The 23,193-nt window shown below is 41.0% G+C and overlaps 1 protein-coding gene across 1 annotated transcript in view; it reads left to right on the forward strand.

The window, feature by feature from the left end:
• Nucleotides 1-23,193, forward strand: part of LOC128694402 (uncharacterized) — a 131,176-nt gene that overhangs the window by 45,389 nt on the left and 62,594 nt on the right. The window contains exons 6-10 of the mRNA XM_070097838.1: nucleotides 6,635-6,817; nucleotides 9,023-9,198; nucleotides 14,985-15,132; nucleotides 16,376-16,480; nucleotides 20,704-20,891. Coding sequence (XP_069953939.1) covers nucleotides 6,635-6,817; nucleotides 9,023-9,198; nucleotides 14,985-15,132; nucleotides 16,376-16,480; nucleotides 20,704-20,891 — 800 coding nt within the window. The remainder of the gene's footprint in view (nucleotides 1-6,634; nucleotides 6,818-9,022; nucleotides 9,199-14,984; nucleotides 15,133-16,375; nucleotides 16,481-20,703; nucleotides 20,892-23,193) is intronic.

Below are 23,193 nucleotides of genomic sequence, written 5' to 3' on the forward strand. Positions count from 1 at the left end.
TGTGACGTCAGGGGCTCAACTTGACCCTCATTATTAGTGACATCGTGGGTTTAACTTGACCTTCATTATTAGTGACGTCGGGTGCTCAACTTGGCTCATTATTAGTGACGTCGGGGGCTCAACTTCTCTAGTGACGTCGTGGACTTAACTAAAGCTATATTTCTGTACTTTACAATACTGCGAGCATGTAAGTAGGTTCTGCACCTACGGTTGGCAGCACACTTAGGTTGTTATATACCACAGCACCAAACAATATAAATATAAAATTAACGGTGCCAGCGGAAAACTGGCAGCCACTTTGCTCGGCCTGAGCAAATCAGTCATAATTCATCTGTTAAAGGCACCTTCAACAGTCATCCCTTTAACCGTCCTCTTAACCATGTCTGGTTAAGAGGACGGGCGTGAATACTTGATAATATTATTCCCTCAGTTCATAACGTTTACGGTTCATTAGCATTAAGTAATGTAATTAACGTGGCTAGAGAGCATCCAAGGACAAACTTGGAAAATTATTAATTCTACAACAATTATAGCTTCATTTAGAAGTGTCCAGATGTTCGCACACATATTAGAATGAATCTGCAGTGAAATTTGTAATTAAAGGTGAATGCACCAGCAATTTAATTCTTGGACATGTATATGGGTGATGCACTGCGAAATTAGTTTCCGGAAGAATTGTGTATTCAGACTGATGTCATGTAGTGGTGAACCCTGGTAAGATGTCATTGTTCTTGTGATCCAGTGTTAATAAAGGCTGTCTCGTTGTCGGTTAAAAAAGTTATAGTACAGTCTCTATTGTATTACACATAGCTCTGGCTTGAGCCTTAGACAGTCTAGACTTGATAAAGCTCAGACCTGAGTGAAACACTGTATAAAACAAAGGCTTGCTCTGTATTACTAGTTTTTATATCCACTTGTGAGTTGTCCCTTCACACTCCTAAGTGGATCTGATGTTAATTTTATGACTAAACACTGTGGAACATTGCAGTAGGCTTATTGTTTTATGCGCGGCATCTTCTACGTCGCCCAAAGACGACGGTGGAGGAAATTGGTTCCTGACTTGCAGTTCCAAGTGACCCCTCAGATGCTATTAGGGGAGGGGCAATCCAAGTGTTGACTTCACTTTAATGTTCTTCATGCCAATTTTAAACAACTAACGGAGTGAACTGGTACATTATCGTCTTGGAAGATAATTCATATAACACATTTATGTTTATTCACTCATTTGACAGTTCTACTGTTCAGTCAGCAGGTGCTCGTATTATTTTGTCTAGATAATTATATATTGTATGTGTATGCAGTTATTATTTTACTATATTTACATGAATATCAAGCCTGCCAGGAAGAACACAGTGAATGTAAGGTAATCCTTTAGTAAGATTTACCACAACAAAGTCAGTTACTTTCACAGTTGCACGGAAACTTTATCTAACCACATTTTGCAAGTTGTGGAGCTTTTGTTTAACTACGTTTCACAAGTTGTGTGCCTTCAAGTACTTAGACTACAACAACGTGCAGAAGGGCATTAAATGAAGGAGAGATTGCCCAGATTCACCAGTTCTAGCTTTGTGCCATTTACTGTCAGTCTCCAGGAAAAAAAAGATGTGATGAATGGTTTTGAAAACCGACAAGTTGAAGAATTGAGACACTTATGCAACACATGGGAATCTTTATTGAAGAAACGTTTCGCCACACAGTGGCTTCATCAGTCCAATACAAAGTAGAAATGGGTAAGTAGAGTAGAAGTTCGAGGTAATCAGTCCCTCAACCTGGAATCGATGTGTTCAGTCCATCACTCTTGTAGGAAGTGCAGCATAGGGCCAGAGAGGTGGCTTATATACTGCGGTGAGATGAGTTGAAGCAGGAGGAGGTGGGATCACAGTGAGACCTGCCACTATATAAGTATATAAGCCACCTCTCTGGCCCTATGCTGCACTTCCTACAAGAGTGATGGACTGAACACATCGATTCCAGGTTGAGGGACTGATTACCTCGATTTTCTACTCTACTTACCCATTTCTACTTTGTATTGGACTGATGAAGCCACTGTGTGGCGAAACGTTTCTTCAATAAAGATTCCCATGTGTTGCATAAGTGTCTCAATTCTTCAAAAAAAAAGATGGTTGTAAATAGTATACAAGCAGTAGAAAGGCAGTATTTAGGTGTAGATTTATTACATTATTTTGTATGGCTCATTGTTGAGTAGTGTAGGGTGGGGGTGTTGTGGTATCTGCCAGGGTGTGTGCCTGGGGGCGCCACTGCTTGTGCCTGGCCTTGGCCACCACTTAAGCATGTCCTGTGGTGAACCCTTTTTGTGAGTGGGTGGGCGGCCGGGTGGGCGTGGGCGCCACGACTCTCCTTGTAACCCCGGTACCACGCTCACCTCTGTCAGTTTTTAACAAGATCTCGCCATCATCCACTCCCAGAAACACTGCGCAATGTGGTTGCTACCTGGAGTCTTCTAGAAGTGTTTTGAGAATCAACGCCCCCGCGGCCCAGTTCCAAAACCAGGCCTCCCAGTGGATGACCTGATCAGCCAGGCTGTTGATTTAACATAAACACCACATCCCGGCTGATCAGGCACTGACTTGAGAAACTTGTTCGGTTCCTTCTTGAAGATAGCCAGTGGTTTGTTGGTAATGCCCCTTGTAAATGATGGGAGGACGTTGAAAAGTCTTGGTCCGTTCAAATTGAATTTTCCTTTGGTGTACTCATTACAGCTCAGGTTTTCATTGGGCATATTTTACGCCGTTTGCCAAGCTTCTACATTTCACGAGAAACGATTTGTGTGAGCAGATTTGGGACCAGTCCTAGAATTTTTCAGGTGTAGATTATAATGCACCTCTTGTATACGCTCCAAGGAGTACAGATAAGGGAGACGAAAGCGTTTGCAGTAATTTAGGTGCTTAATTGAATCTGTGCGAGCAGTGAAGGTTCTTTGCACGTTCTCCAGGTCTGTAGTTTCGCCTGCATTGAACGGAGCTGTGAAAATACAGAAGTGCTTCAACCTAGAGAGAAGTGACTTGGAGTATCATCATTGGCTTGGTAGCCCTTGTTTTGAAGGTTCTAGTTATCCAGACTATCGTTATCTTTGCAGTGTGATAGTGCCTCTGTTGTGAGCCTTGAAGATGAGATCTTTTGACATAATCACCCCCAGTCCTCTCTCATTAGTCTTGCGCTCTGTTGAGTGATTTAAGTTTGTTTTATACTCGGTTCCATTCTTTGTTTCATCACTCTTTTCATACCGAAGTAACTAAAGTTTATCCTCATTGAACATAATATTAGTCAGTGGCTCATTGGAAGACCTTGTCAGCTTGGAAGCTTGCTGCAACTCTCAAAGGTTCTAGTATCGTCTGCAAAGGATGATACGGTGTTATGATTCATGCATGCTGCTGTCTATTTTGGATATGAAAATGAGAAAACAGGGGCAAGTACTGTGCCTTTGGGAACAACTTTTCACTATCGCAGCCTCCGGTTTCATTCTGTTCTCCATTACACTTTGGATTCAGTCAGCTAGAAACTAAAACACCGCCCGCCCACTTTTCCAGCTGTTCCCTTTGCACGCATTGTGTGTGCTATTACACCATGATCGCGCTTATCAAAGGCTTTGGCAGAGTCTATGCATACTACATCTGCATCATACTATTATAGGGTGCATGTCTAATTCGGATGTAAATAATAGCAAAAATATACTCGATAATATGGTCACTACTTTAGCTTAAAGCTGTTTTATAACTTCCAACTTTGTTGCGCTGGGTTAGTACGTTCAGTAGCTCATAACTATGAAAAAAAGTTGCCACTCACTGGAGATGTACTTGGTGCTACACCAAGTACGTCTCGTGCTGTGGGATGGAGAATACCATTCACTCATTCGCTGGACTTCATTAAGCTTCCTTATGTGGTAATTTCCTACCAAGACTACTTACTGCAAGTCATTTATTTCCACTGGGCCAAATATATTTCAACTGTGCGTACTTCACTGCTACACCGCGTGGAGCCAGCAGTAACAGCCTGGTTGATCAGGCTCTGATCCACCAGGAGACCTGGTCACAGACCGGGCCGCGGGGGCGTTGACCCCCGGAACTCTCTCCAGGTAAACACCGTATTGAGAGGTGCTTATGCATCCTGCTTCGACGTTTCCTTATTGACTTGTAGTAGTTTTGGGAGGAAACTGCCACAAAAGGAAGCTTATTGAGGTCCAGCGAATGAGTGGATGGTATTCTCCATCCCACAGCAGGAGAGATACTTGTGTAGCAGTGGAAATAAATGGGGCCTCAGTGGAAATATTATGCATTTGGCCTTGTTTGGGTTATTCTAGTCAAGAAAGAGGTACCAACGTGGAGGCAGAAACACAAAATACATTGGTTTGTACATTTCGACCTACAACTGAGGACCTCGGTTTAAGTTGGACACATACAGACCTACGTGTTGGGTGTTTGTCTCCAGGTGGCATCTTAAGTTGCATTAGCAAGTATTTTTGTACTCTCTTCTCAGTGGTGAAACATCGGTAATGGAAACTGACTAATAGTTGAGACGTAAGCAAACTCTAGGACATGTTTACTTGGAAAACATTTTGATGCTGGGACCTTCATCACTTCTAGTATGTTAGTGATCAAGGTCCACTGACCGAAACTTCTTCTAACTAAATGTCTTAGTGTTTACTCACGTATCTCTCAAACCCATTCCTCTATAATCTTTAAAACTCATTCATATAAGTACCATTTGTTTTTAGTGATCAGACGATAAAGATGACTTTTTGCTGTCAATAAGTGTAATGTAAAACTGACAAATCAGTGGGAAGTGACAGTGTATATACCCCATAACCCAGTGATGAAGAAAGAGATCACATTACTTTAGTGATTATACTGCTGAGGGCACGATGGTAGTGAAAGCAAGACCCAAGAGACAACGATGAAGGTGCTGATTGATGAAGAAAACCATGACAGTAAGTACTTCCCTGGGACTTTCTCTTAACCTGACACATATCCTGTTTTATGGTTGGAAAACCTTGCTGTGTGAAGGAGTATGGCAACACCTTCCTGCGTGAAGTATGAAAGGAAAATTATTTTGAGTAATACGTTGGTTAAGCAAACCTAATTTTTGCTCTATCCTTGTCATGTATATATATAGGGTAGCCAAGCACTGGCATATTTCCAAATTGGGAATTGTAGGCATGACTCACGAAATCGTAATAACACGGGTTCTATCCCCACCCATGGTATGGTTTGGGAATTGTAGGTGAGGGGGGTGTAAATTCCCATTTGTAAATACCTGTGCCACAGGAAGTGAAATATCCTGTAATAAGTTTTTAATAACTTTGTATGGGTGTACATGTTTAATTTAAAAAAATCCATTGAGATAATCTTACACTAGAGATGTGAATGTGTAAGAACAGTTAAACGAGTATGTGTGAATCCTGCAGTGCGTAGCAGTATAACAGCCAAAGTATCTGGGTTTAATCCTGGGCAAGTCGAGATTATGGGCAGTCTTACACCTGTTGCTACTGATCGCTTAGTAAAATAGGTATCTGGGTGTTAGCAAACCAGGATAACAAATACACGAATGAGAAAGTCCGTGAAACTTTACGAGTGACTACTCCGTTTTGCGTTAAAATTATGAATCTTTCAACACCGGCCGTATCCCACCGAGGCGGGGTGGCCCAAAATGAAAAACGAAAGTTTCTCCATTTACATTTAGTAATATATACAGGAGAAGGGGTTACTAGCCCCTTGCTCCTGGCATTTTAGTCGCCTCTTACAACACGCATGGCTTACAGAGGAAGAATTCTGTTCCACTTCCCCATGGAAATAAACAAGAACAAGAACTAGAAAGAAAATATTAGAAAACCCAGAGGGGTGTGTATATACATGCTTGTACATGTATGTGTAGTGTGACCTAAGTGTAAGTAGAAGTAGCAAGATGTACCTGAAATCTTGCATGTGTATGAGACAGAAAAAAAAGACACCAGCAATCCTACCATAATGTAAAACAATTACAGGCTTCTGTTTACACTCACTTGGCAGGACGGTAGTACCTCCCTGGGCGGTTGCTGTCTACCAACCTACTACCTACAAAATTATGAATGCCATTGAATAAACAACCAGACCCAGATGTATTTGCACAGCCAGCTGAATCGCCAGAAATAGTGCCCATTGCTTTTTGTAGTGTTGCAGAGGTTCAGCATCCGCCTGGTATTTACCAGAATGGGGTTTGATTCTCTGGACTAATGCATACCTTACACATGTACGTAATATAATTTCAGGGTTTCAGTTTAAAAATTAATAACCTTTGCAGTGCCTGCCCCTCACGGAAGGTTCCTTGATGTTGGTGAGGGGCTCTTGATTTAGGGAATTGGATCTGTGCTCCAGTTCCCCAAATTAAGCCTGAATGCCTTCCACATCCCCCCCAGGAACTGTGTAATCCTCTGGGTTTAGTGCTTCCCCTTTGATTATAATAATAATTTGCAGTGCCTGAACAATTCCATCTGTCACATTGGTACTCTTACCATGTGCATTAAAATGTCCAGAAGTACAATAATTAATTTTGACATTCACACAAATTGCACTTTCATATTTACTTTCAAAAAGCTAATTTAACGTTCATGTGGCATTAAATTAAGTGGTGCGACCCACAGGTAATGGAAGTGAGCAGCGGGGCCGCCGCAGTGGCAGCAGTGGGGACGTGGGTGTTGTGGATAGCAATGTACTCAGAAAAGTGGCCAGCCTGACCCTTGACCGTGCCACTATTGATAAGAGGGTTACCAAGCCTAAGTTCGTCCCTGAGAAACTAGACTTCAAGATTTACGAGAAGTTTGAAGGTAAGTATGACTTTGTTTACGAAGTGTTCTTTATCTATCAACCTTTATCATGTTCTCTTGAACTAACTCTATTACAAAGCCATTAGTAAAGACTAACGAAAATAAATAAATTATATTTTTTGTCATATCCATGCGGTGTATATACAGGAGTTGAAAGTGCCTTTAACTACAAGAGATCTGCTCAGACAGTTAGTTGTTCAGTTTATCTAGTTTATCGAGTTTATCAGAGGTATAGATCTTTAAAATAGTCTTGCATTGTAATACAGTATATCACCTAGGATAGTAAAGTCTAAGTAGTTCATTTACATAGAAGTATAATTGATACAGTAGGTCCTATTAGATACAGTACTATCAGTTATACACATTTCGATTTTATTATTAATTTTTATCAACGTGACAAGAGGTAGAGCAGAGTAATAGTAAAATAGTAAACTCTGAGGTGGCTACAGCAAAAAGCTCTGTTCCCATCCTGTTCCTCTTCCTCATATCTGATACAAACAGAGATGTAAGCCACAGCATCGTGTCTTCCTTTGCAAATGACACCCGAATTTGCATGACAGTGTCATCCATCAAAGACACTGACAGTTTCCAAGTGGACATTCAAAGTTTATTCTCTATAAGGATTACAATGCTGAGTTTACAGAAATTTGGTTATTGTGTGGTTTACATGTAGTAAAATAGTGATTACAGAGTGTACCACTAGAACGCTTAGCATGGCTAGGCATCAACCAAATCTTTAAATGGGCCGCAGAAAACATGAAGTTCAACGAAGAAAAATTTTAATTACTCCGATATGGGGAAAATTCGAGGAAATTAAAACTGTATCAGAGTATAAAACAAATTCCAACCACACAATAGAGCAAAAAAAACTAATGTGAAGGACCTGGGAGTGATACTGTCAGAGGATCTCACTTTCAAAGATCACAATAATGTATATACCACATCTGCTAGGAAAATGATAGGATGGATAATGAGAATCTCCAGAACTAGGGATACCCAGCCCTTGATGATTCTCTTCAAATTGCTTGTTTTCTCTAGGCTGGAATATTGCTATACACTAACGACCCTTTTCAAGGTAGGTGAAATTGCAGACCTGAAGAACATAGAGAACTTTCAGGGCATGTATAAGTATGACAAAGCACCTAAATTACTGGGAATGGTTGAGGTCTCTTGATTTGTATTACCTGGAATGCAGGCCAGAAATATACATAATAAGATACACTTGGAAAATCCTAGAGGGACTAGCCCCAAATTTGCACACGAAAATCGCTCCCTATGAAACCAAAAGACTTGGCAGGAGATGCAGCATCCCCCCCAGTGAAAAGCAGGGGTGCCACGAGTACACTAAGAGCCAACACAATAAGTGTCAGGGGCCCAAGGCTGTTCAACTGCCTCCCAACATACATAAGGGGGATTACCGATAGACCCCTGCCTGTCTTTAAGAAGGCACTGGACAGGTGCCTAAAATCAGCACCAGACCAGCTGGGCTGTAGTTCATACGTTGATTTGTGTGCAGCCAGCAGTAGTAACAGTCCAGTTCACTAGGTCCTGATCCACCACGAGGCCTGCATATGGTCCACCAGGGAGCAGTGTGTTAGGCAGAGCATGGCAGAAACTTTTCTGGCTGGATTAAAGGTAGATTTGCAGTATCAGTGGTCTGGTGAGTGTTGTGTAGACGTTTTGAAAAAGCTTGAGGGGAAATGAATGATATGTACGCAATATAATAAGTAATAAAAAACTGAAAGAAAAAATTACAAATATTTACTTAAATTTATTTTTAATTCGACAAAATTTGTTCAGGAAAAATTGCCTGGTACTGGACTCGAAATCTTTGTCAAGGCTCCTAATTCGTTAATTTACTCCTCTCTATAATAATACTTGCCTTTAAGCTTCCAGGTAGACTAAGTAAGAGTACAGTATTTAAAGTTTGTATATTCAATATTTCCAGAAAGCATGCAACAAATACATTTCACCTCAGGGAGCACACCAATCCCGCAGAACACGATCATTCTCAAAACAAATTAGGTACTACAGTAGCTTTAAGCATATCATAATGGTGTAGATCATTAACTGCACTAATCTTTGTCCCCAGGAAGATATGCAACATATGAAGTATTGCAGATGCATTAAGGTTAATTTGGGTGTAGCTCTTTTTGAATAAAATACATACTGTACTAATAATTTTGTACTACTTTCTGGAAACAGGACAAATGCTGATCAATTGGTTTGTGAGTGCATTCAGTGAAGGACATTATCTTCGCCATGTTATTACGCCACAGGACCTTAAGATTCTTGCCACACAATTTTGTACCCATCTTCTAGCTGCGGGGGTCATAAATCAGATTGAAGATGTCAGCGCTCCTCTTGAACTTCTCTTTAGAGTAAGTCTTGTATTAGTACACTGTACTATATGTTAATGTTCCTTGCATGTATTAGTACTGTATTGTACTGGATATTAATGTTTTTAATCACATTTTTCATGTTTTGTATAAAATCATATAATTTACTTGTACGTACTAGGGTAGCACATAGTAACACTGATTTGTTTATAATGTGCACTTCTGTTAAGGAAGTACAGTGGACCCCCGCATAACGATATTATTTCAATCCAGAAGTCTGTTTGGGTGCCGTTATAGACCGAATTTGTTCCCGTAAGAAATATTGTGAATTAGATTAGTCCATTTCAGACCCCTAAAAATACACCTACAAAAGCACTTACAAAAATAAACTTACATAATTGGTCGAGTTGGGAGCTGATCGTTATCCGGGGGTCCACTGTACTGACATTTATGTACTGTAGTATACACTGAAGTATTCAACTGGTGTGGATTAAAAAAATATCTCATTAACTCAGGATATTTTTTCACCACAATAGAGGCTTGGTAGGATTGCTGGTGTCTTTCTGTCTCGCAAACATGCAAGATTTCAGGTACGTCTTGCTATTTCTACTTAACCCATAAATGGTCCAAGCAGATCTACGTTCACATGTGTAGTGCTACAAAAGTAGATCTACGTTTTTTTTTTACATATTTTCAAATATAACAAAAAAAAAAAGAGTAGATCAAAGTTTTTTTTACACATTTTCAAATGTAAAAAAACAAAAAGAAGATCTACTTTTTTTACATACTTTCAAATGTTGAAAAAATGTATATATACGTTTGGACCGTTTACGGGTTAAACTTAGATCACACTACACATGCATGTACGAGCATACACATACACACCCCTCTGGGTTTTCTTCTATTTTCTTACTAGTTCTTGTTCTTGTTAATTTTCTCTTATCTTCATGGGAAAGTGGAGCAGAATTCTTTGTCCATAAGCCATGCGTTAAACAAATAACCTACACATAGAAGAGAGAAGCTTATGATGACATTTCGGTTCGACTTGGACCTAGCACCTAGCTCCCTTGAAGTGCTCCTCTTTCTTAGTACGTATTTGACTGGCCCCTCCTACTCTTACTACCTCCCCACTACTACTTCCTTCCACCTACACCACCACCACTACTACCACCACTACTACCACCACTACTACCACCACTACTACCACCACTACTACCACCACTACTACCACCACTACTACCACCACCACTACTACCACCACTACCACCACTACCACTACTACTACTACTACTACTACTACCACTACCACTACTACCACTACTACCACTACTACTACTACTACTACCACCACTACTACTACTACTACCACCACTACTACTACTACTACCACCACTACTACTACTACTACCACTACTACTACCACTACTACTACCACTACTACTACCACTACTACTACTACTACTACTACTACTACAACCACCTCCTTCTCGTTAGTGTGACTTTGTAAATGGTCCAAGTTGCACCGAAACGTCATCGGAAGCTCCTCTCTTCTATGTGCGGGTTATTTGTGTATTGTTCCAGTCATGGTATTGTGCCTTTTTTTTATTTATAAGCCATGCGCGTCATAAGAGATGACTAAAATGCCGAGAGCAAGGGGCTAGTAACCCCTTCTCCTGTGTACATCACTAAAGTTAAAAAGAGAAACTTTTGTTTTTCTTTTTGGACCACCCTGCTTTGGTGGGATACAGCCAGTTTGTTGAAAGAAGAACTATTGAGGCTTGATCTGAGACTAGGCCTTGAGTGGGGAAAGGGGCAATAGTCCCCATAACTATACCTGGAGTTTACCTGGAGAGAGTTCCGGGGGTCAACGCCCCAGCGGCTCGGTCTGTGACCAGGCCTCTTGGTGGATCAGTCTGATCAACTAGGCTGTTACTGCTGGCTGCACGCAAACCAACGTACGAGCCACAGCCCGGCTGGTCAGGAACCGACTTTAGGTGCTTGTCCAGTGCCAGCTTGAAGACTGCCAGGGGTCTGTTGGTAATCCCCCTTATGTATGCTGGGAGGCAGTTGAACAGTCTCGGGCCCCTGACACTTATTGTATGGTCTCCTAACGTGCTAGTGACACCCCTGCTTTTCATTGGGGGGATGTTGCATCGTCTGCCAAGTCTTTTGCTTTTGTAGCGAGTGATTTTCGTGTGCAAGTTTGGTACTAGTCCCTCTAGGATTTTCCAGGTGTATATAATCATGTATCTCTCCCGTCTGCATTCCAGGGAATACAGGTTCAGGAACCTCAAGCACTCCCAGTAATTGAGGTGTTTTATCTCCGTTATGCGCGCCGTGAAGGTTCTCTGTACATTCTCTAGGTCAGCAATTTCACCTGCTTTGAAAGGTGCTGTTAGTGTGCAGCAATATTCCAGCTTAGATAGAACAAGTGACCTGAAGAGTGTCATCATGGGCTTGGCCTCCCTAGTTTTGAAGGTTCTCATTATCCATCCTGTCATTTTTCTAGCAGATGTGATTGATACAATGTAATGGTCCTTGAAGGTGAGATCCTCCGACATGATCACTCCCAGGTCTTTGACATTGGTGTTTCGCTCTATTTTGTGGCCAGAATTTGTTTTGTACTCTGATGAAGATTTAATTTCCTCGTGTTTACCATATCTGAGTAATTGAAATTTCTCATCGTTGAACTTCATATTGTTTTCTGCAGCCCACTGAAAGATTTGGTTGATGTCCGACTGGAGCCTTGCAGTGTCTGCAATGGAAGACACTGTCATGCAGATTCGGGCGTCATCTGCAAAGGAAGACACGGTGCTGTGGCTGACATCCTTGTCTGTCAGATATGAGGATGAGGAACAAGATGGGAGCGAGTACTGTGCCTTGTGGAACAGAGCTTTTCACCGTAGCTGCCTCGGACTTTACTCTGTTGACTACTACTGTGTTCTGTTAGTGAGGAAATTATAGATCCATCGACCGACTTTTCCTGTTATTCCTTTAGCATGCATTTTGTGCGCTATTACGCCATGGTCACACTTGTCGAAGGCTTTTGCGAAGTCTGTATATATTACATCTGCATTCTTTTTGTCTTCTAGTGCATTTAGGACCTTGTCGTAGTTGAGACAGACAGGAGCGACCTGTTCTAAACCCATGTTGCCCTGGGTTGTGTAACTGATGGGTTTCTAGATGGGTGGTGATCTTGCTTCTTAGGACCCTTTCAAAGATTTTTATGATATGGGATGTTAGTGCTATCGGTCTGTAGTTCTTTGCTGTTGCTTTACTGCCCCCTTTGTGGAGTGGGGCTATGTCTGTTGTTTTTAGTAACTGTGGGACGACCCCCGTGTCCATGCTCCCTCTCTATAGGATGGTAAAGGCTCGTGATAGGGGCTTCTTGCAGTTCTTGATGAACACGGAGTTCCACGAGTCTGGCCCTGGGGCAGAGCACATGGGCATGTCATTTATCGCCTGTTCGAAGTCATTTGGCATTAGGATAACATCAGATAGGCTTGTGTTAACCAAATTCTGTGGCTCTCTCATAAAAAATTCATTTTGATCTTCGACTCTGTCTGGTTAGTGGCTTGCTAAAAACTGAGTCATATTGGGACTTGAGTAGCTTGCTCATTTCCTTGCTGTCATCTGTGTAGGACCCATCTTGTTTAAGTAAGGGCCCAATACTGGACGTTGTTCTCGACTTTGATTTGGCATAGAAGAAATACTTTGGGTTTCTTTCGATTTCATTTATGGCTTTTAGTAGTTCTTCCCGCGATTCCTGACTCCTATAAGATTCCTTTAGCTTAAGTTCGATGTTTGCTATTTCTCTGACCAGTGTCTCCCTACGCATTTCAGATATATTGACCTCTTTTAGCCGCTCTGTTATTCTTTTCCGTCGCCTGTAAAGGGAGCGCCTGTCTCTTTCCATTTTACATCTACTCCTCCTTTTTCTTAGAGGAATAAGCCTTGTGCATACATCGCTGATATTGGAGAAACCTTGTCAATACTTGCAACACTGGAGTGTCTTTACTGGTGCAGTGTTTCACCTGTGTAGCAGGCTTCATCAGTTGGATATAGAGGTGAATATAATAATGAAGACCATAGAAGAAATGGAAATGTAATTTTGAGGTGACAAGTCCCTCAGCCCTGACAGGTGGTGGTCAGTCCCTCAGTCTAAAGTAGAGGTATTAAGCTTGAGACTTGTATACTGGAATTGGAAATGAGATGTAGCAGGTTGGAGATGTCACAGGTGAGTGGGGCCCACTAGTGGAGGTAAGTCATGCTAAACACTTGTTATCTAGTAGACACTAGTGTGACACAGCAACACCATGGTATCTTGGTACAGGAGATGTTAGCAATAGAGTTGTAGAAGACATCTTCTGTACCAAGATACCATGGTGTTGCTGTGTCACACTAGTGTCTACTACCTAACAAATGTCTAGCATGACTTACCTCCGCTAGTGGGCCCCGCTCGCCTGTGACAACATCTGCAAGCTTATGCACCTCGCTTCCAGTTATAGCCTCATGTCTTTGCTTTAGATTAAGAGGCTGACCCCCTTTTACCAAGGGTGAGGGAGTGATCATCTCAAAGATCACTTATACTGTTGCCAGTATTGTAAGTCACTGTATTTGACTGTTTCTTGAGATCAGTATACTATGAATGAAACACTTGTGCAACATTTGAGACAATGAGGGTAATGAAGTGTCTCATTCTTCAACATGTTGGTTTTCAAACCATTTTCATCGGAGCAATGTACTATGTCAAACAAACCCTGAAACCTACTTGTTTTCATCCACTTCCATCCCGATACTTTGTTTCATCTTTTTCTTACTATAGACTTCCATATGATATGCTGCAATCTGTTCTTTCAGAGCATTTATCATTACCTGGATCCTTGTCTGCAGAAATAATTCTCAGAAATTACATTTCCATGTATTTTTTGTATTGTAATTTAATTAACTATTACTGCTCATCCTGTTAGAACTAAGAATTATGTTGTACATAAACGGTATACAATACTGACAAGATGAAGTATTTCACATTTGCAACATATAGGCATCTTTATTTATAGATGTTTCTCCAACCAGTGGCTTTATCAGTGCAATACAAGGAAAAAAATGTGAAGAATTATATAATTATATACAGAAGATGAGGTAATCAGTCCCTCAGTCTTGGAGTTGGTGAAGAGCACCGTAGTCTTGAAGGAATTGAAGCACAGTCGTGGAGCTTGGCGCTTATATACCGGCAATGGGTGAAGGATATACATCACACGAAGTCATTGGCACTGGCAGGCAGAATTCCACAGTGGAAGTAGGTTATACCCAAGGAATTGGCCAGTATATAATTCTTCACATTATGTCCTTGTATTGTATTGACAAAACAACTGGTTGGCAAAATGTCTACAACTAAAGATAACCAGCTGTTGTACATGTCTAATTATTCATTTATAAGAATTATCTTGTAACTTGTATCTATTTTAAGTTCCTATTAATGCTGTGTATTAAACCTTAAAAAAAAAAAAATATATATAAATGTATATTTTAAGTATGGGCTAAGTTTTGCCCAAAATGTTATGCATCCTATGAGTCATTCTATTGTATGTTTTGTACAGTAATTTTCAAATATAGATTTTTTTGTACAGTGCCTGCACTCTAAAGGAGGACAAGGATGTTGCATTTCAGAAGGATGTTTTAATTATGTCTGTAAACTTCTGGTAAGACAGTTACTGAATGTATGATTGTGCATGTGTTCCCTTTTTTGTCACCCTACCTTTGGTGTGGTAAAAAAAAAAAAATCGTATAGCAAAGTTTGACATTATTAACACTGTTGATCTTGGCAGCCTGACCTGATGTACTACTGGTCCCATACTGAGGCCTCACCAGCACAGATCTTGACCCCAGGCAAAATCTCTTCCTCTGCCTGGCCTCCTGCAAACTTTGCTGAGCTCCTTTCATCTGTTCGCCCAGGAGCCAAGTACACAGAAGCTGGTATGTTTTTTGGGTGTGTAAAGGTAGAAAGTTGAAAGTGAACATAGATAAGAGTAAAGTGATGAGGGTATCAAGCGATTTAGTTAAAGGAAAATTGGATGTCACATTGGAGGGAGGGAGTATAGAAGAAGTGAATGTTTTCAGATATTTGGGAGTTGACTTGTCAGCGAATGGGTTTATGAAGGATGAGGTTAACCATAGAATTGATGAAGGAAAAAAGGCGAGTGGTGCGTTGAGGTATCTGTGAAAACAAGAGAACATTATCAATGGAGGCAAAGAAGGGAATGTACGAGAGTATGATGGTACCAACACTCTTATATGGGTGTGAAGCAAGGGTTGTAAATGCTGCAGTGAGGAGGTGGCTGGAGACAGTGGAGATGTCATGTCTAAGGGCAATGTGTGGTGTAAATATTGTGCAGAGAATTCATAGTGTGTAAATTAGGAGGAGGTGTGGGGCTACTAAAAGTATTTAGTCAAAGGGCTGAAAAGGGGCTGTTGAGGTGGTTTAGTCATTTAGAGAGAATGGAACGAAGTAGAATGACTTGGAGAACGTATAAGTCTGTAAGGGAAGGAAGGCGGGGTAGGGGTTGTCCCCAAAAAGGTTGGAGGGAGGGGTAAAAGAGGTTTTGTGTGCAAGGTACTTGGACATACAGTGGGCATGTATGAACGTATTAGAAGTGAGTGGAGACGATGGTTTTTGAGACTTGATGAGCTGTTGGAGTGTGAGCAGGGTAATGTTTTGTGAAGGGATACAGGGAAACCAGTTATCCGAGCTTGAGTCCTGGAGGTAGGAAGTGCAATGGCTGCACTTGAGAGGGGTTTTGGATATTTGGTTTTTGGGGTGACATCTAAACTGTCATATCGCATGCCTCTGCAAAGACAGTTTTTGTGTGAATGATAGTGAAAGTGTTTTTCTTTTTTAGGTCACCCAGCCTCGGTGGGAGATGGCCAGTGTATTAAAAAAAAAAATATGTATAAATGTTTGTGCTTGCGAGTATAACACACATAACACCATACATGCTTAGCGTGTTTGGCAAAATCAGTTTCTTCATAAGCCACATATGCAAGTTCTGGCTTAAAATCACAGCATGTGCATACATACTTTCATGTTAGTACTGTTGGTAAATGAAATATTTGATTACCATTATTTTTAGAATTACTGTAATCATAATTAGTGTACTAATAAAGTTCTAGTCTTACTAACAATGCTATTATTTATAATTAACCCACTGTTTGAAAACAGACCTCACCACTGGGAGGGTCACTACAGCTGATAACTCTCCTTGTGATCCTAATGGGGTACTTATCGAGACTGCAGTGGAGAGAGTAAAGAACGGGGAGGGAGAAGGTAACCTGCATGTTGTGCATGGTTGTCCTCCAGTCTGAACATTGATCAATATTTTATTATCCTCATCTTTTCCCCTCATAATTCTTGCAGTTCTGAAAGCTTTCTTATTAACCTGCTTTTGGTATGTTGGATGAGTTGTGATCAAGAGGAATGGTAAGATAGAGACTAAGTTGTGTGAACCTACTGCCTCAGATTCACCTTATTATAGTTTTCAGTTTAGTCAGTCTAAGACTAATTTTGGTTAGTTCTGTTTAGCACATTTTTTTACTACAACAGTATGTAATGTCATCACAGGGCATCTGTGCCATGATAAGGAAATACTGCTGTTTAGTTTGTTTTATCATTATAATAATTATTCAGAGGAATATACATTTATATTTGCATGTATATTTTTGTTGAAGTTTCAGTGCATAGTTGACATTGCAGAGTTTTGTTTTGCACATTGTCTTTCAGACATTGAGGGGCTATGAATCTAGCAAATTATATTACTCTTTCTTAATTTCTACGTATTCCCCAAGGCTTTTTGCACCATTTCGTGTGTGTTACATTAACCGTTAATCTTTCGAAATGTTTTGGTAGCACCATCATACTCTGTATGTATCAACCAATTTTGAATTATGGAGGTTGATTAAATGCATGTGTATTCAAAATTAAAATTTTGGTACAACAGTGAAATTGTGCATGATTTGCATTTAGCTTTTTAAGTGATATTATGAAATTTTTATTAACTTCAAAAGAATTTTTTGTTCAGGTTCCATGAGCCACTAATTTGACCTGCAACCTTTATGTATAAACTAGCACCAGTAAACAAGAAAATTCTTACTTTTTTTTTTTTCTCATCTAGTCATGTATCCACAATCAAATGTGCACATGCGTACCATTGGTTCCCGGGCAGACTCATTTGATTGTGTACCTCTGTATTATAAACTCTTGTTTACATACAGAACTTTTATGTGAACATCCAACTTGCTTCTCCCACCTGGAAGATATTAATCTGCATGCATTTTGCTTGGCACATAGGCTGTTTAAATGGGTTTCTGTGTTCAGTGTGCTTGGCTGAACATACAATTAATTTAAGTAAACACTTACATTACCATTAAAATGGTATAAAATACCGACAGGTTGTTAGGTAAGACACATATGCAACAGTTAGGTATCTTTATTTCGAAACGTTTCGCCTACACAGTAGGCTTCTTCAGTCGAGTACAGAAAAGTTGATAGAAGCAGAAGATACTTGAAGACGATGTAATCAGTCCATCACCCTTCAAGTTTTGAGGTGGTCAGTCCCTCAGTCTCGAGAAGAGCATTGTTCCATAGTATGAAACAATATGGAGATGAAGTGACAGGATGGAGCCTTATATAGCGCCAGGAGGTGAGACGTAGGTCACTAGAAGAGGTAAGAACGCAGATGTTGATGCTCGACAGTTTTTTCTAATTGTGTCCAATCAATATCCTGATAATGTCACCACTGATACTAGGCTGCTGAAATTTTGAAGCTTATTGTTGCCTATGTGTCCTTGATTTCTGTTCAGGAAACAAGATTTTTTTTTTTTCTAGAATTTATTAAAAAATATGATTAGTTTGCCCGAAATGCATTGCATACTCATGGGTTTCTTTTGTGCCTAACAATGTTTCATTGAATGAAACATTATTGTATGGCATGAAGGGAAATAAAAATTTGAATTTGAAAAATTTGTTCCTGCTCAATTTCTGAGGGCTTATCAGATTCAGTTTTAATGACTTGTCTCTTGGGTTATTTCTTCCATCATATATCTTTGGCAGATGACATTGACTCATACTACCATGCATATTATGGCACATTACACAAGGAATTGAAAATGATTATTTTATGTGAGCCATTTCAGAAGAAATTGTGTTTAAGTATATGAAGGTTCTTTATTCTGCTGTCACTGAGAATGTACAGGCAACTGTTTGGGCTAGTACTCCTCATGAAGCAGGAGGTTTTACTCTGTTCCAATATCAAGTTGTTGATATCTCAGCAATTTGATTCTATTATTGTGTTTAAAATACTTCACAATTTGTCTTCTCTCAGGTAGTGTAACAGGTGATGTTTAAAGACCTGATTCTGCAGAGGGTGGTGTTATGATAAGATTTCTTTCTTCTTTCTTTCAACACACCGGCAGTATCCCACAGAGACGGGGTGACCCAAAAGGAAAAAGGAAAGTTTCTCCTTTTACATTTAGTAAGTGAAGAGTTTTTACGAGGATAGTGAGGCTCAAGTTAGAGCATGTAGGAAAGAGGGAGATTATTTCCCAGTAAAAGTAGGCCTTAGACAAGGATGTGTGATGTCACCGTGGTTGTTTAATATATTTATAGATGGGGTTGTAAGAGAAGTAAATGCGAGGGTCTTGGCAAGAGGCGTGGAGTTAAAAGATAAAGAATCACACATAAAGTGGGAGTTGTCACAGTTGCTCTTTGCTGATGACACTGTGCTCTTGGGAGATTCTGAAGAGTAGTTGCAGAGGTTGGTGGATGAATTTGGTAGGGTATGCAAAAGAAGAAAATTAAAAGTGAATACAGGAAAGATTGAGGTTATGAGGATAACAAAAAGATTAGGTGATGAAAGATTGGATATCAGATTGGAGGGAGAGAGTATGGAGGAGGTGAATGTATTCAGATATTTGGGAGTGGACGTGTCAGTGGATGGGTCTATGAAAGATGAGGTGAATCATAGAATTGATGAGGGGAAAAGGGTGAGCGGTGCACTTAGGAGTCTGTGGAAACAAAGAACTTTGTCCTTGGAGGCAAAGAGGGGAATGTATGAGATTATAGTTTTACCAACGCTCTTATATGGGTGTGAAGCATGGGTGATGAATGTTGCAGCGAGGAGAAGGCTGGAGGCAGTGGAGATGTCATGTCTGAGGGCAATGTGTGGTGTGAATATAATGCAGAGAATTCGTAGTTTGGAAGTTAGGAGGAGGTGCGGGATTACCAAAACTGTTGTCCAGAGGGGTGAGGAAGGGTTGTTGAGGTGGTTCGGACATGTAGAGAGAATGGAGCGAAACAGAATGACTTCAAGAGTGTATCGGTCTGTAGTGGAAGGAAGGCGGGGTAGGGGTTGGCCTAGGAAAGGTTGGAGGGAGGGGGTAAAGGAGGTTTTGTGTGCGAGGGGCTTGAACTTCCAACAGGCATGCGTGAGCGTGTTTGATAGGAGTGAATGGAGACAAATGGTTTTTAATACTTGATGTGCTGTTGGAGTGTGAGCAAAGTAACATTTATGAAGGGATTCAGGGAAACCAGCAGGCCGGACTTGAGTCCTGGAGATGGGAAGTACAGTGCCTGCACTCTGAAGGAGGGTTGTTAATGTTACAGTTTGAAAACTGTAGTGTAAAGCACCCTTCTGGCAAGACAGTGATGGAATGAATGATGGTGAAAGTTTTTCTTTTTCGGGCCACCCTGCCTTGGTGGGAATCGGCCAGTGTGTTAATAAAAAAAAAAATAAATGTTTATACAGGAGAAGGGGTTACTAGCCCCTTGCTCCCGGCATTTTAGTCGCCTTTTACGACATGCATGGCTTACGGAGGAAGAATTCTGTTCCACTTCCCCATGGAAAAGGTAAGATTTGTTTGGATTTTTAACCTGGAGTAGGGAGCATCAGCCACCCAGGATAACCCAGTAAAGTCAGCGCCTCATCCAGGACTGTCTGTCTCATTTGAATTTAATCTTGTCCCCCCCCACCCCCAGGATATAACCAACAACAGTTAACTAACACCCAAGAGCCTACTTACTGCTTGGTGAACAGGAACACTTGGTGTTAAAAAAAAAATGCCCATGTTTCCACCTGTGCCAGGGATTGAGCCACAAACACTTGATATGAGCTGAGTGCTCTATCAACTGCGCTATGGGCAATCGGCAGATTGATGTTCATAGGTCTTCTCCACCAGCTTCTGGTTTCATTGGCTCAGTAGTATGTGGGAAGTTCAGTGGCAAAAAATGTACACCTTCTTTTCTTGTCATCTATTCCTCACCAGGCTGTTCTGACCATTCTGAATTGATCGAGGGAGAGCAGGTTTGCACATGCACTGGAGATACCAGCTATACACAGGTCGCAGTTTCTTAGTGATTATTGGAACCTGCATAAAGAAAGTAGTTGAGTTTGATAGCATATTGTAACCCTGCAATATAAATCCTCTTGTGTATTAGTTCTTATGCAGGTGTTAAAAATATGCTTCACCATTTCATTGCTAATGTGAAATTTTCAGAGTTTCAGCAAGTAGTGATGGGCCTTAAGCGAGAACACAAGGAGTCACTTGAACGAATAGAGAGTGATCAAGAAGTGTCGCTCTTTAAGCTGCGAGGGGAGCAGGCGGAGAAACTGTGCCAGTATGAACGCAAGATCAGGGAACTTGAGCTGGAGCTGGAGAAACTTAAAACAGTCTCAGCTATACAGGTGTTTATACAGTATTGTGGTTTTTAAGAATGTGCCAAAGTATTGGTGTCAGTATTAGCTAATTATGATGGTTCTGGACCTGGAGAGGGTTTTGGGGGTCAACGCCCCCGCGGCCCGGTCTGAGACCAGACCTCATGGTGAATCACTGTCTGATCAACCAGTCTGTTACTGCTGGCTGCATGCAAGCTGACGTACGAGCCACAGCCCAGTTGGTCAAGTACTGACTTAGGTGCCTGTCCAGTGCCTTCTTGAAGACAGCCAGGGGTCTATAGGTAATCCCCCTTATGTATGCTGGGAGGCTACTGAATATTCTTGGGCCCCCGGACACTTATTGTGTAGTCTCTCAGTGTACTTGTGGTGCCCCTGCTTTTCATCAGGGAAGTGTTGCATCTTCTGCCGAGTCTTTTGTTTTCATAGGGAGTGGTTTTTATGTGCAAGTTTGGTACCAATCCCTCCAGGACCTTCCAAGTGTATATTATCACATATCTCTCTTGCCTGCATTCAAGGGAATACAGATAAAGGACCTTCAACCATTCCCTGTAGTTTAGGTGCCTTATCGTACTTATGTGTGCCATGAAAGTTCTTTGTACACTCCTCAGGTCTGCAATGTCGCCTGCCTTGAAGGGGGCCGTTAGTGTACAGCAGTATTCCAGCCTAGAGAGCACAAGTGATTTGAAGAGACTCATCATGGGCTTGGCATCCCTAGTTTTGAAGGTTCTCATTATCCATCCTGTCATTTTCCTAGCGGATGAGGTAGATACATTGTTGTGGTCTTTGAAGGCAAGATTCTCTGACATTATAACTCCCAGGTCCTTCACATTACTTTTCTGTTGTATTGTATGGTTAGAATTTGTTGTATACCCTGACACATTTTTAATTTCTTAAAGTTTCCCATATCTGAGTAGTTAAAATTTTTCCTCGTTGAACTTCATAGAGTTTTGAGTGGCCCATTCGAGGATTTGGTTGATGTCTGCTTGGAGTCTCACATTGTCTTCGATGGAGGTCACTGCCATGGTAATCCGGGTGTCATCCGCAAAGGAAGACACGGAGCTATGGCATACATCCCTGTCTTGTCAGAAATGAGGATGAGGAATAGAATGGGAGCGAGTACTGTGCCTTGTGGAACAGAGCTTTTTACCATGGCTGCCTGGGACTTTACTCTGTTTACTATTACTGTTTGTGTTCTACTTGTCAGGAAGTTGTAGATTCATCTACCAACTTTTTCCGTTATTCCTTTATCACGCATTTTGTGTGCTATTACACCATAGTCACACTTGTCGAAAGCTTTTGCAAAGTCTGTGTATACTACATCTGTATTTTGTTTATCCTCTAAAGCATCCAGAACCTTGTCATAGTGGTTCAGTAGCTGGGACAGGCAGGAGCGACCTGCTCTAAACCTGTGTTGCCCTGGGTTGTGTAATTGATGGGTATCTAGGTGGTTGGCTATCTTGCTTCGTAGAACCCTCTCAAAGATTTTTATGATATGGGATGTTAGTGCTATCGGTCTGTAGTTCTTTGCAATTGCTTTACTGCCACCTTTGTGGAGTGGGGCTATGTCTGTTGTTTTTAGTGTGTGTGTGTGTGTGTGTGTGTGTGTGTGTGTGTGTGTGTGTGTGTGTGTGTGTGTGTGTGTGTGTGTGTGTGTGTGTGTGTGTGTGTGTGTGTGTGTGTGTGTGTTTTTGTGGGATGACCCATGTTCCTGCTCCCTCTCCATAAAATGCTGAAGGCACGTGATAGGGGCTTTTTGCAATTCTTGATGAACACTGAGTACCACGAGTCTGGGCCTGGGGCAGAGTGCATGGGCATGTCATTAATTGCCTCTTCAAAGTCTTGTGTAGTTAGAATAATATCCAAGATTTTTTGGATGACCAAATTTTGGGTTTCGTTCATAAAGAATTCATTTGGATTGTTGACCCTTAGTCTAGGCAGTGGCTCGCTGAGCAGTGAGTCATATTGGGACTAGTATCTCGCTCATTTCTTGGCTATCATCTGTGTATGTCCCATCCCGCCTAAGCAGGGGCCCAATACTGGATATTGTTTTTCCCTTAGATTTGGCATAAGAGAAGAAGTGGTGGTATTGGCCTAAAATTGAGCATTGGTAAAGGAGGACCCTGCTTTACAGTGCTTTGCTTTATGGCATTTTGCTAATACAGCTTTTTTTAATTTTACCCATTCTTTATTCAGACTTTATACAATAAATATATTCACTGCTCATTATAAGCTAAGGACAAAAATATTTTAAGGTCAGTAATGTGTGTACTGTATATACATTCCATAGGCCTAGCTCTTTTGCTTACTTATA

The sequence above is a fragment of the Cherax quadricarinatus genome, chromosome 60, assembly GCF_038502225.1.
Source record: "Cherax quadricarinatus isolate ZL_2023a chromosome 60, ASM3850222v1, whole genome shotgun sequence".
NCBI lineage: Eukaryota > Metazoa > Arthropoda > Malacostraca > Decapoda > Parastacidae > Cherax > Cherax quadricarinatus.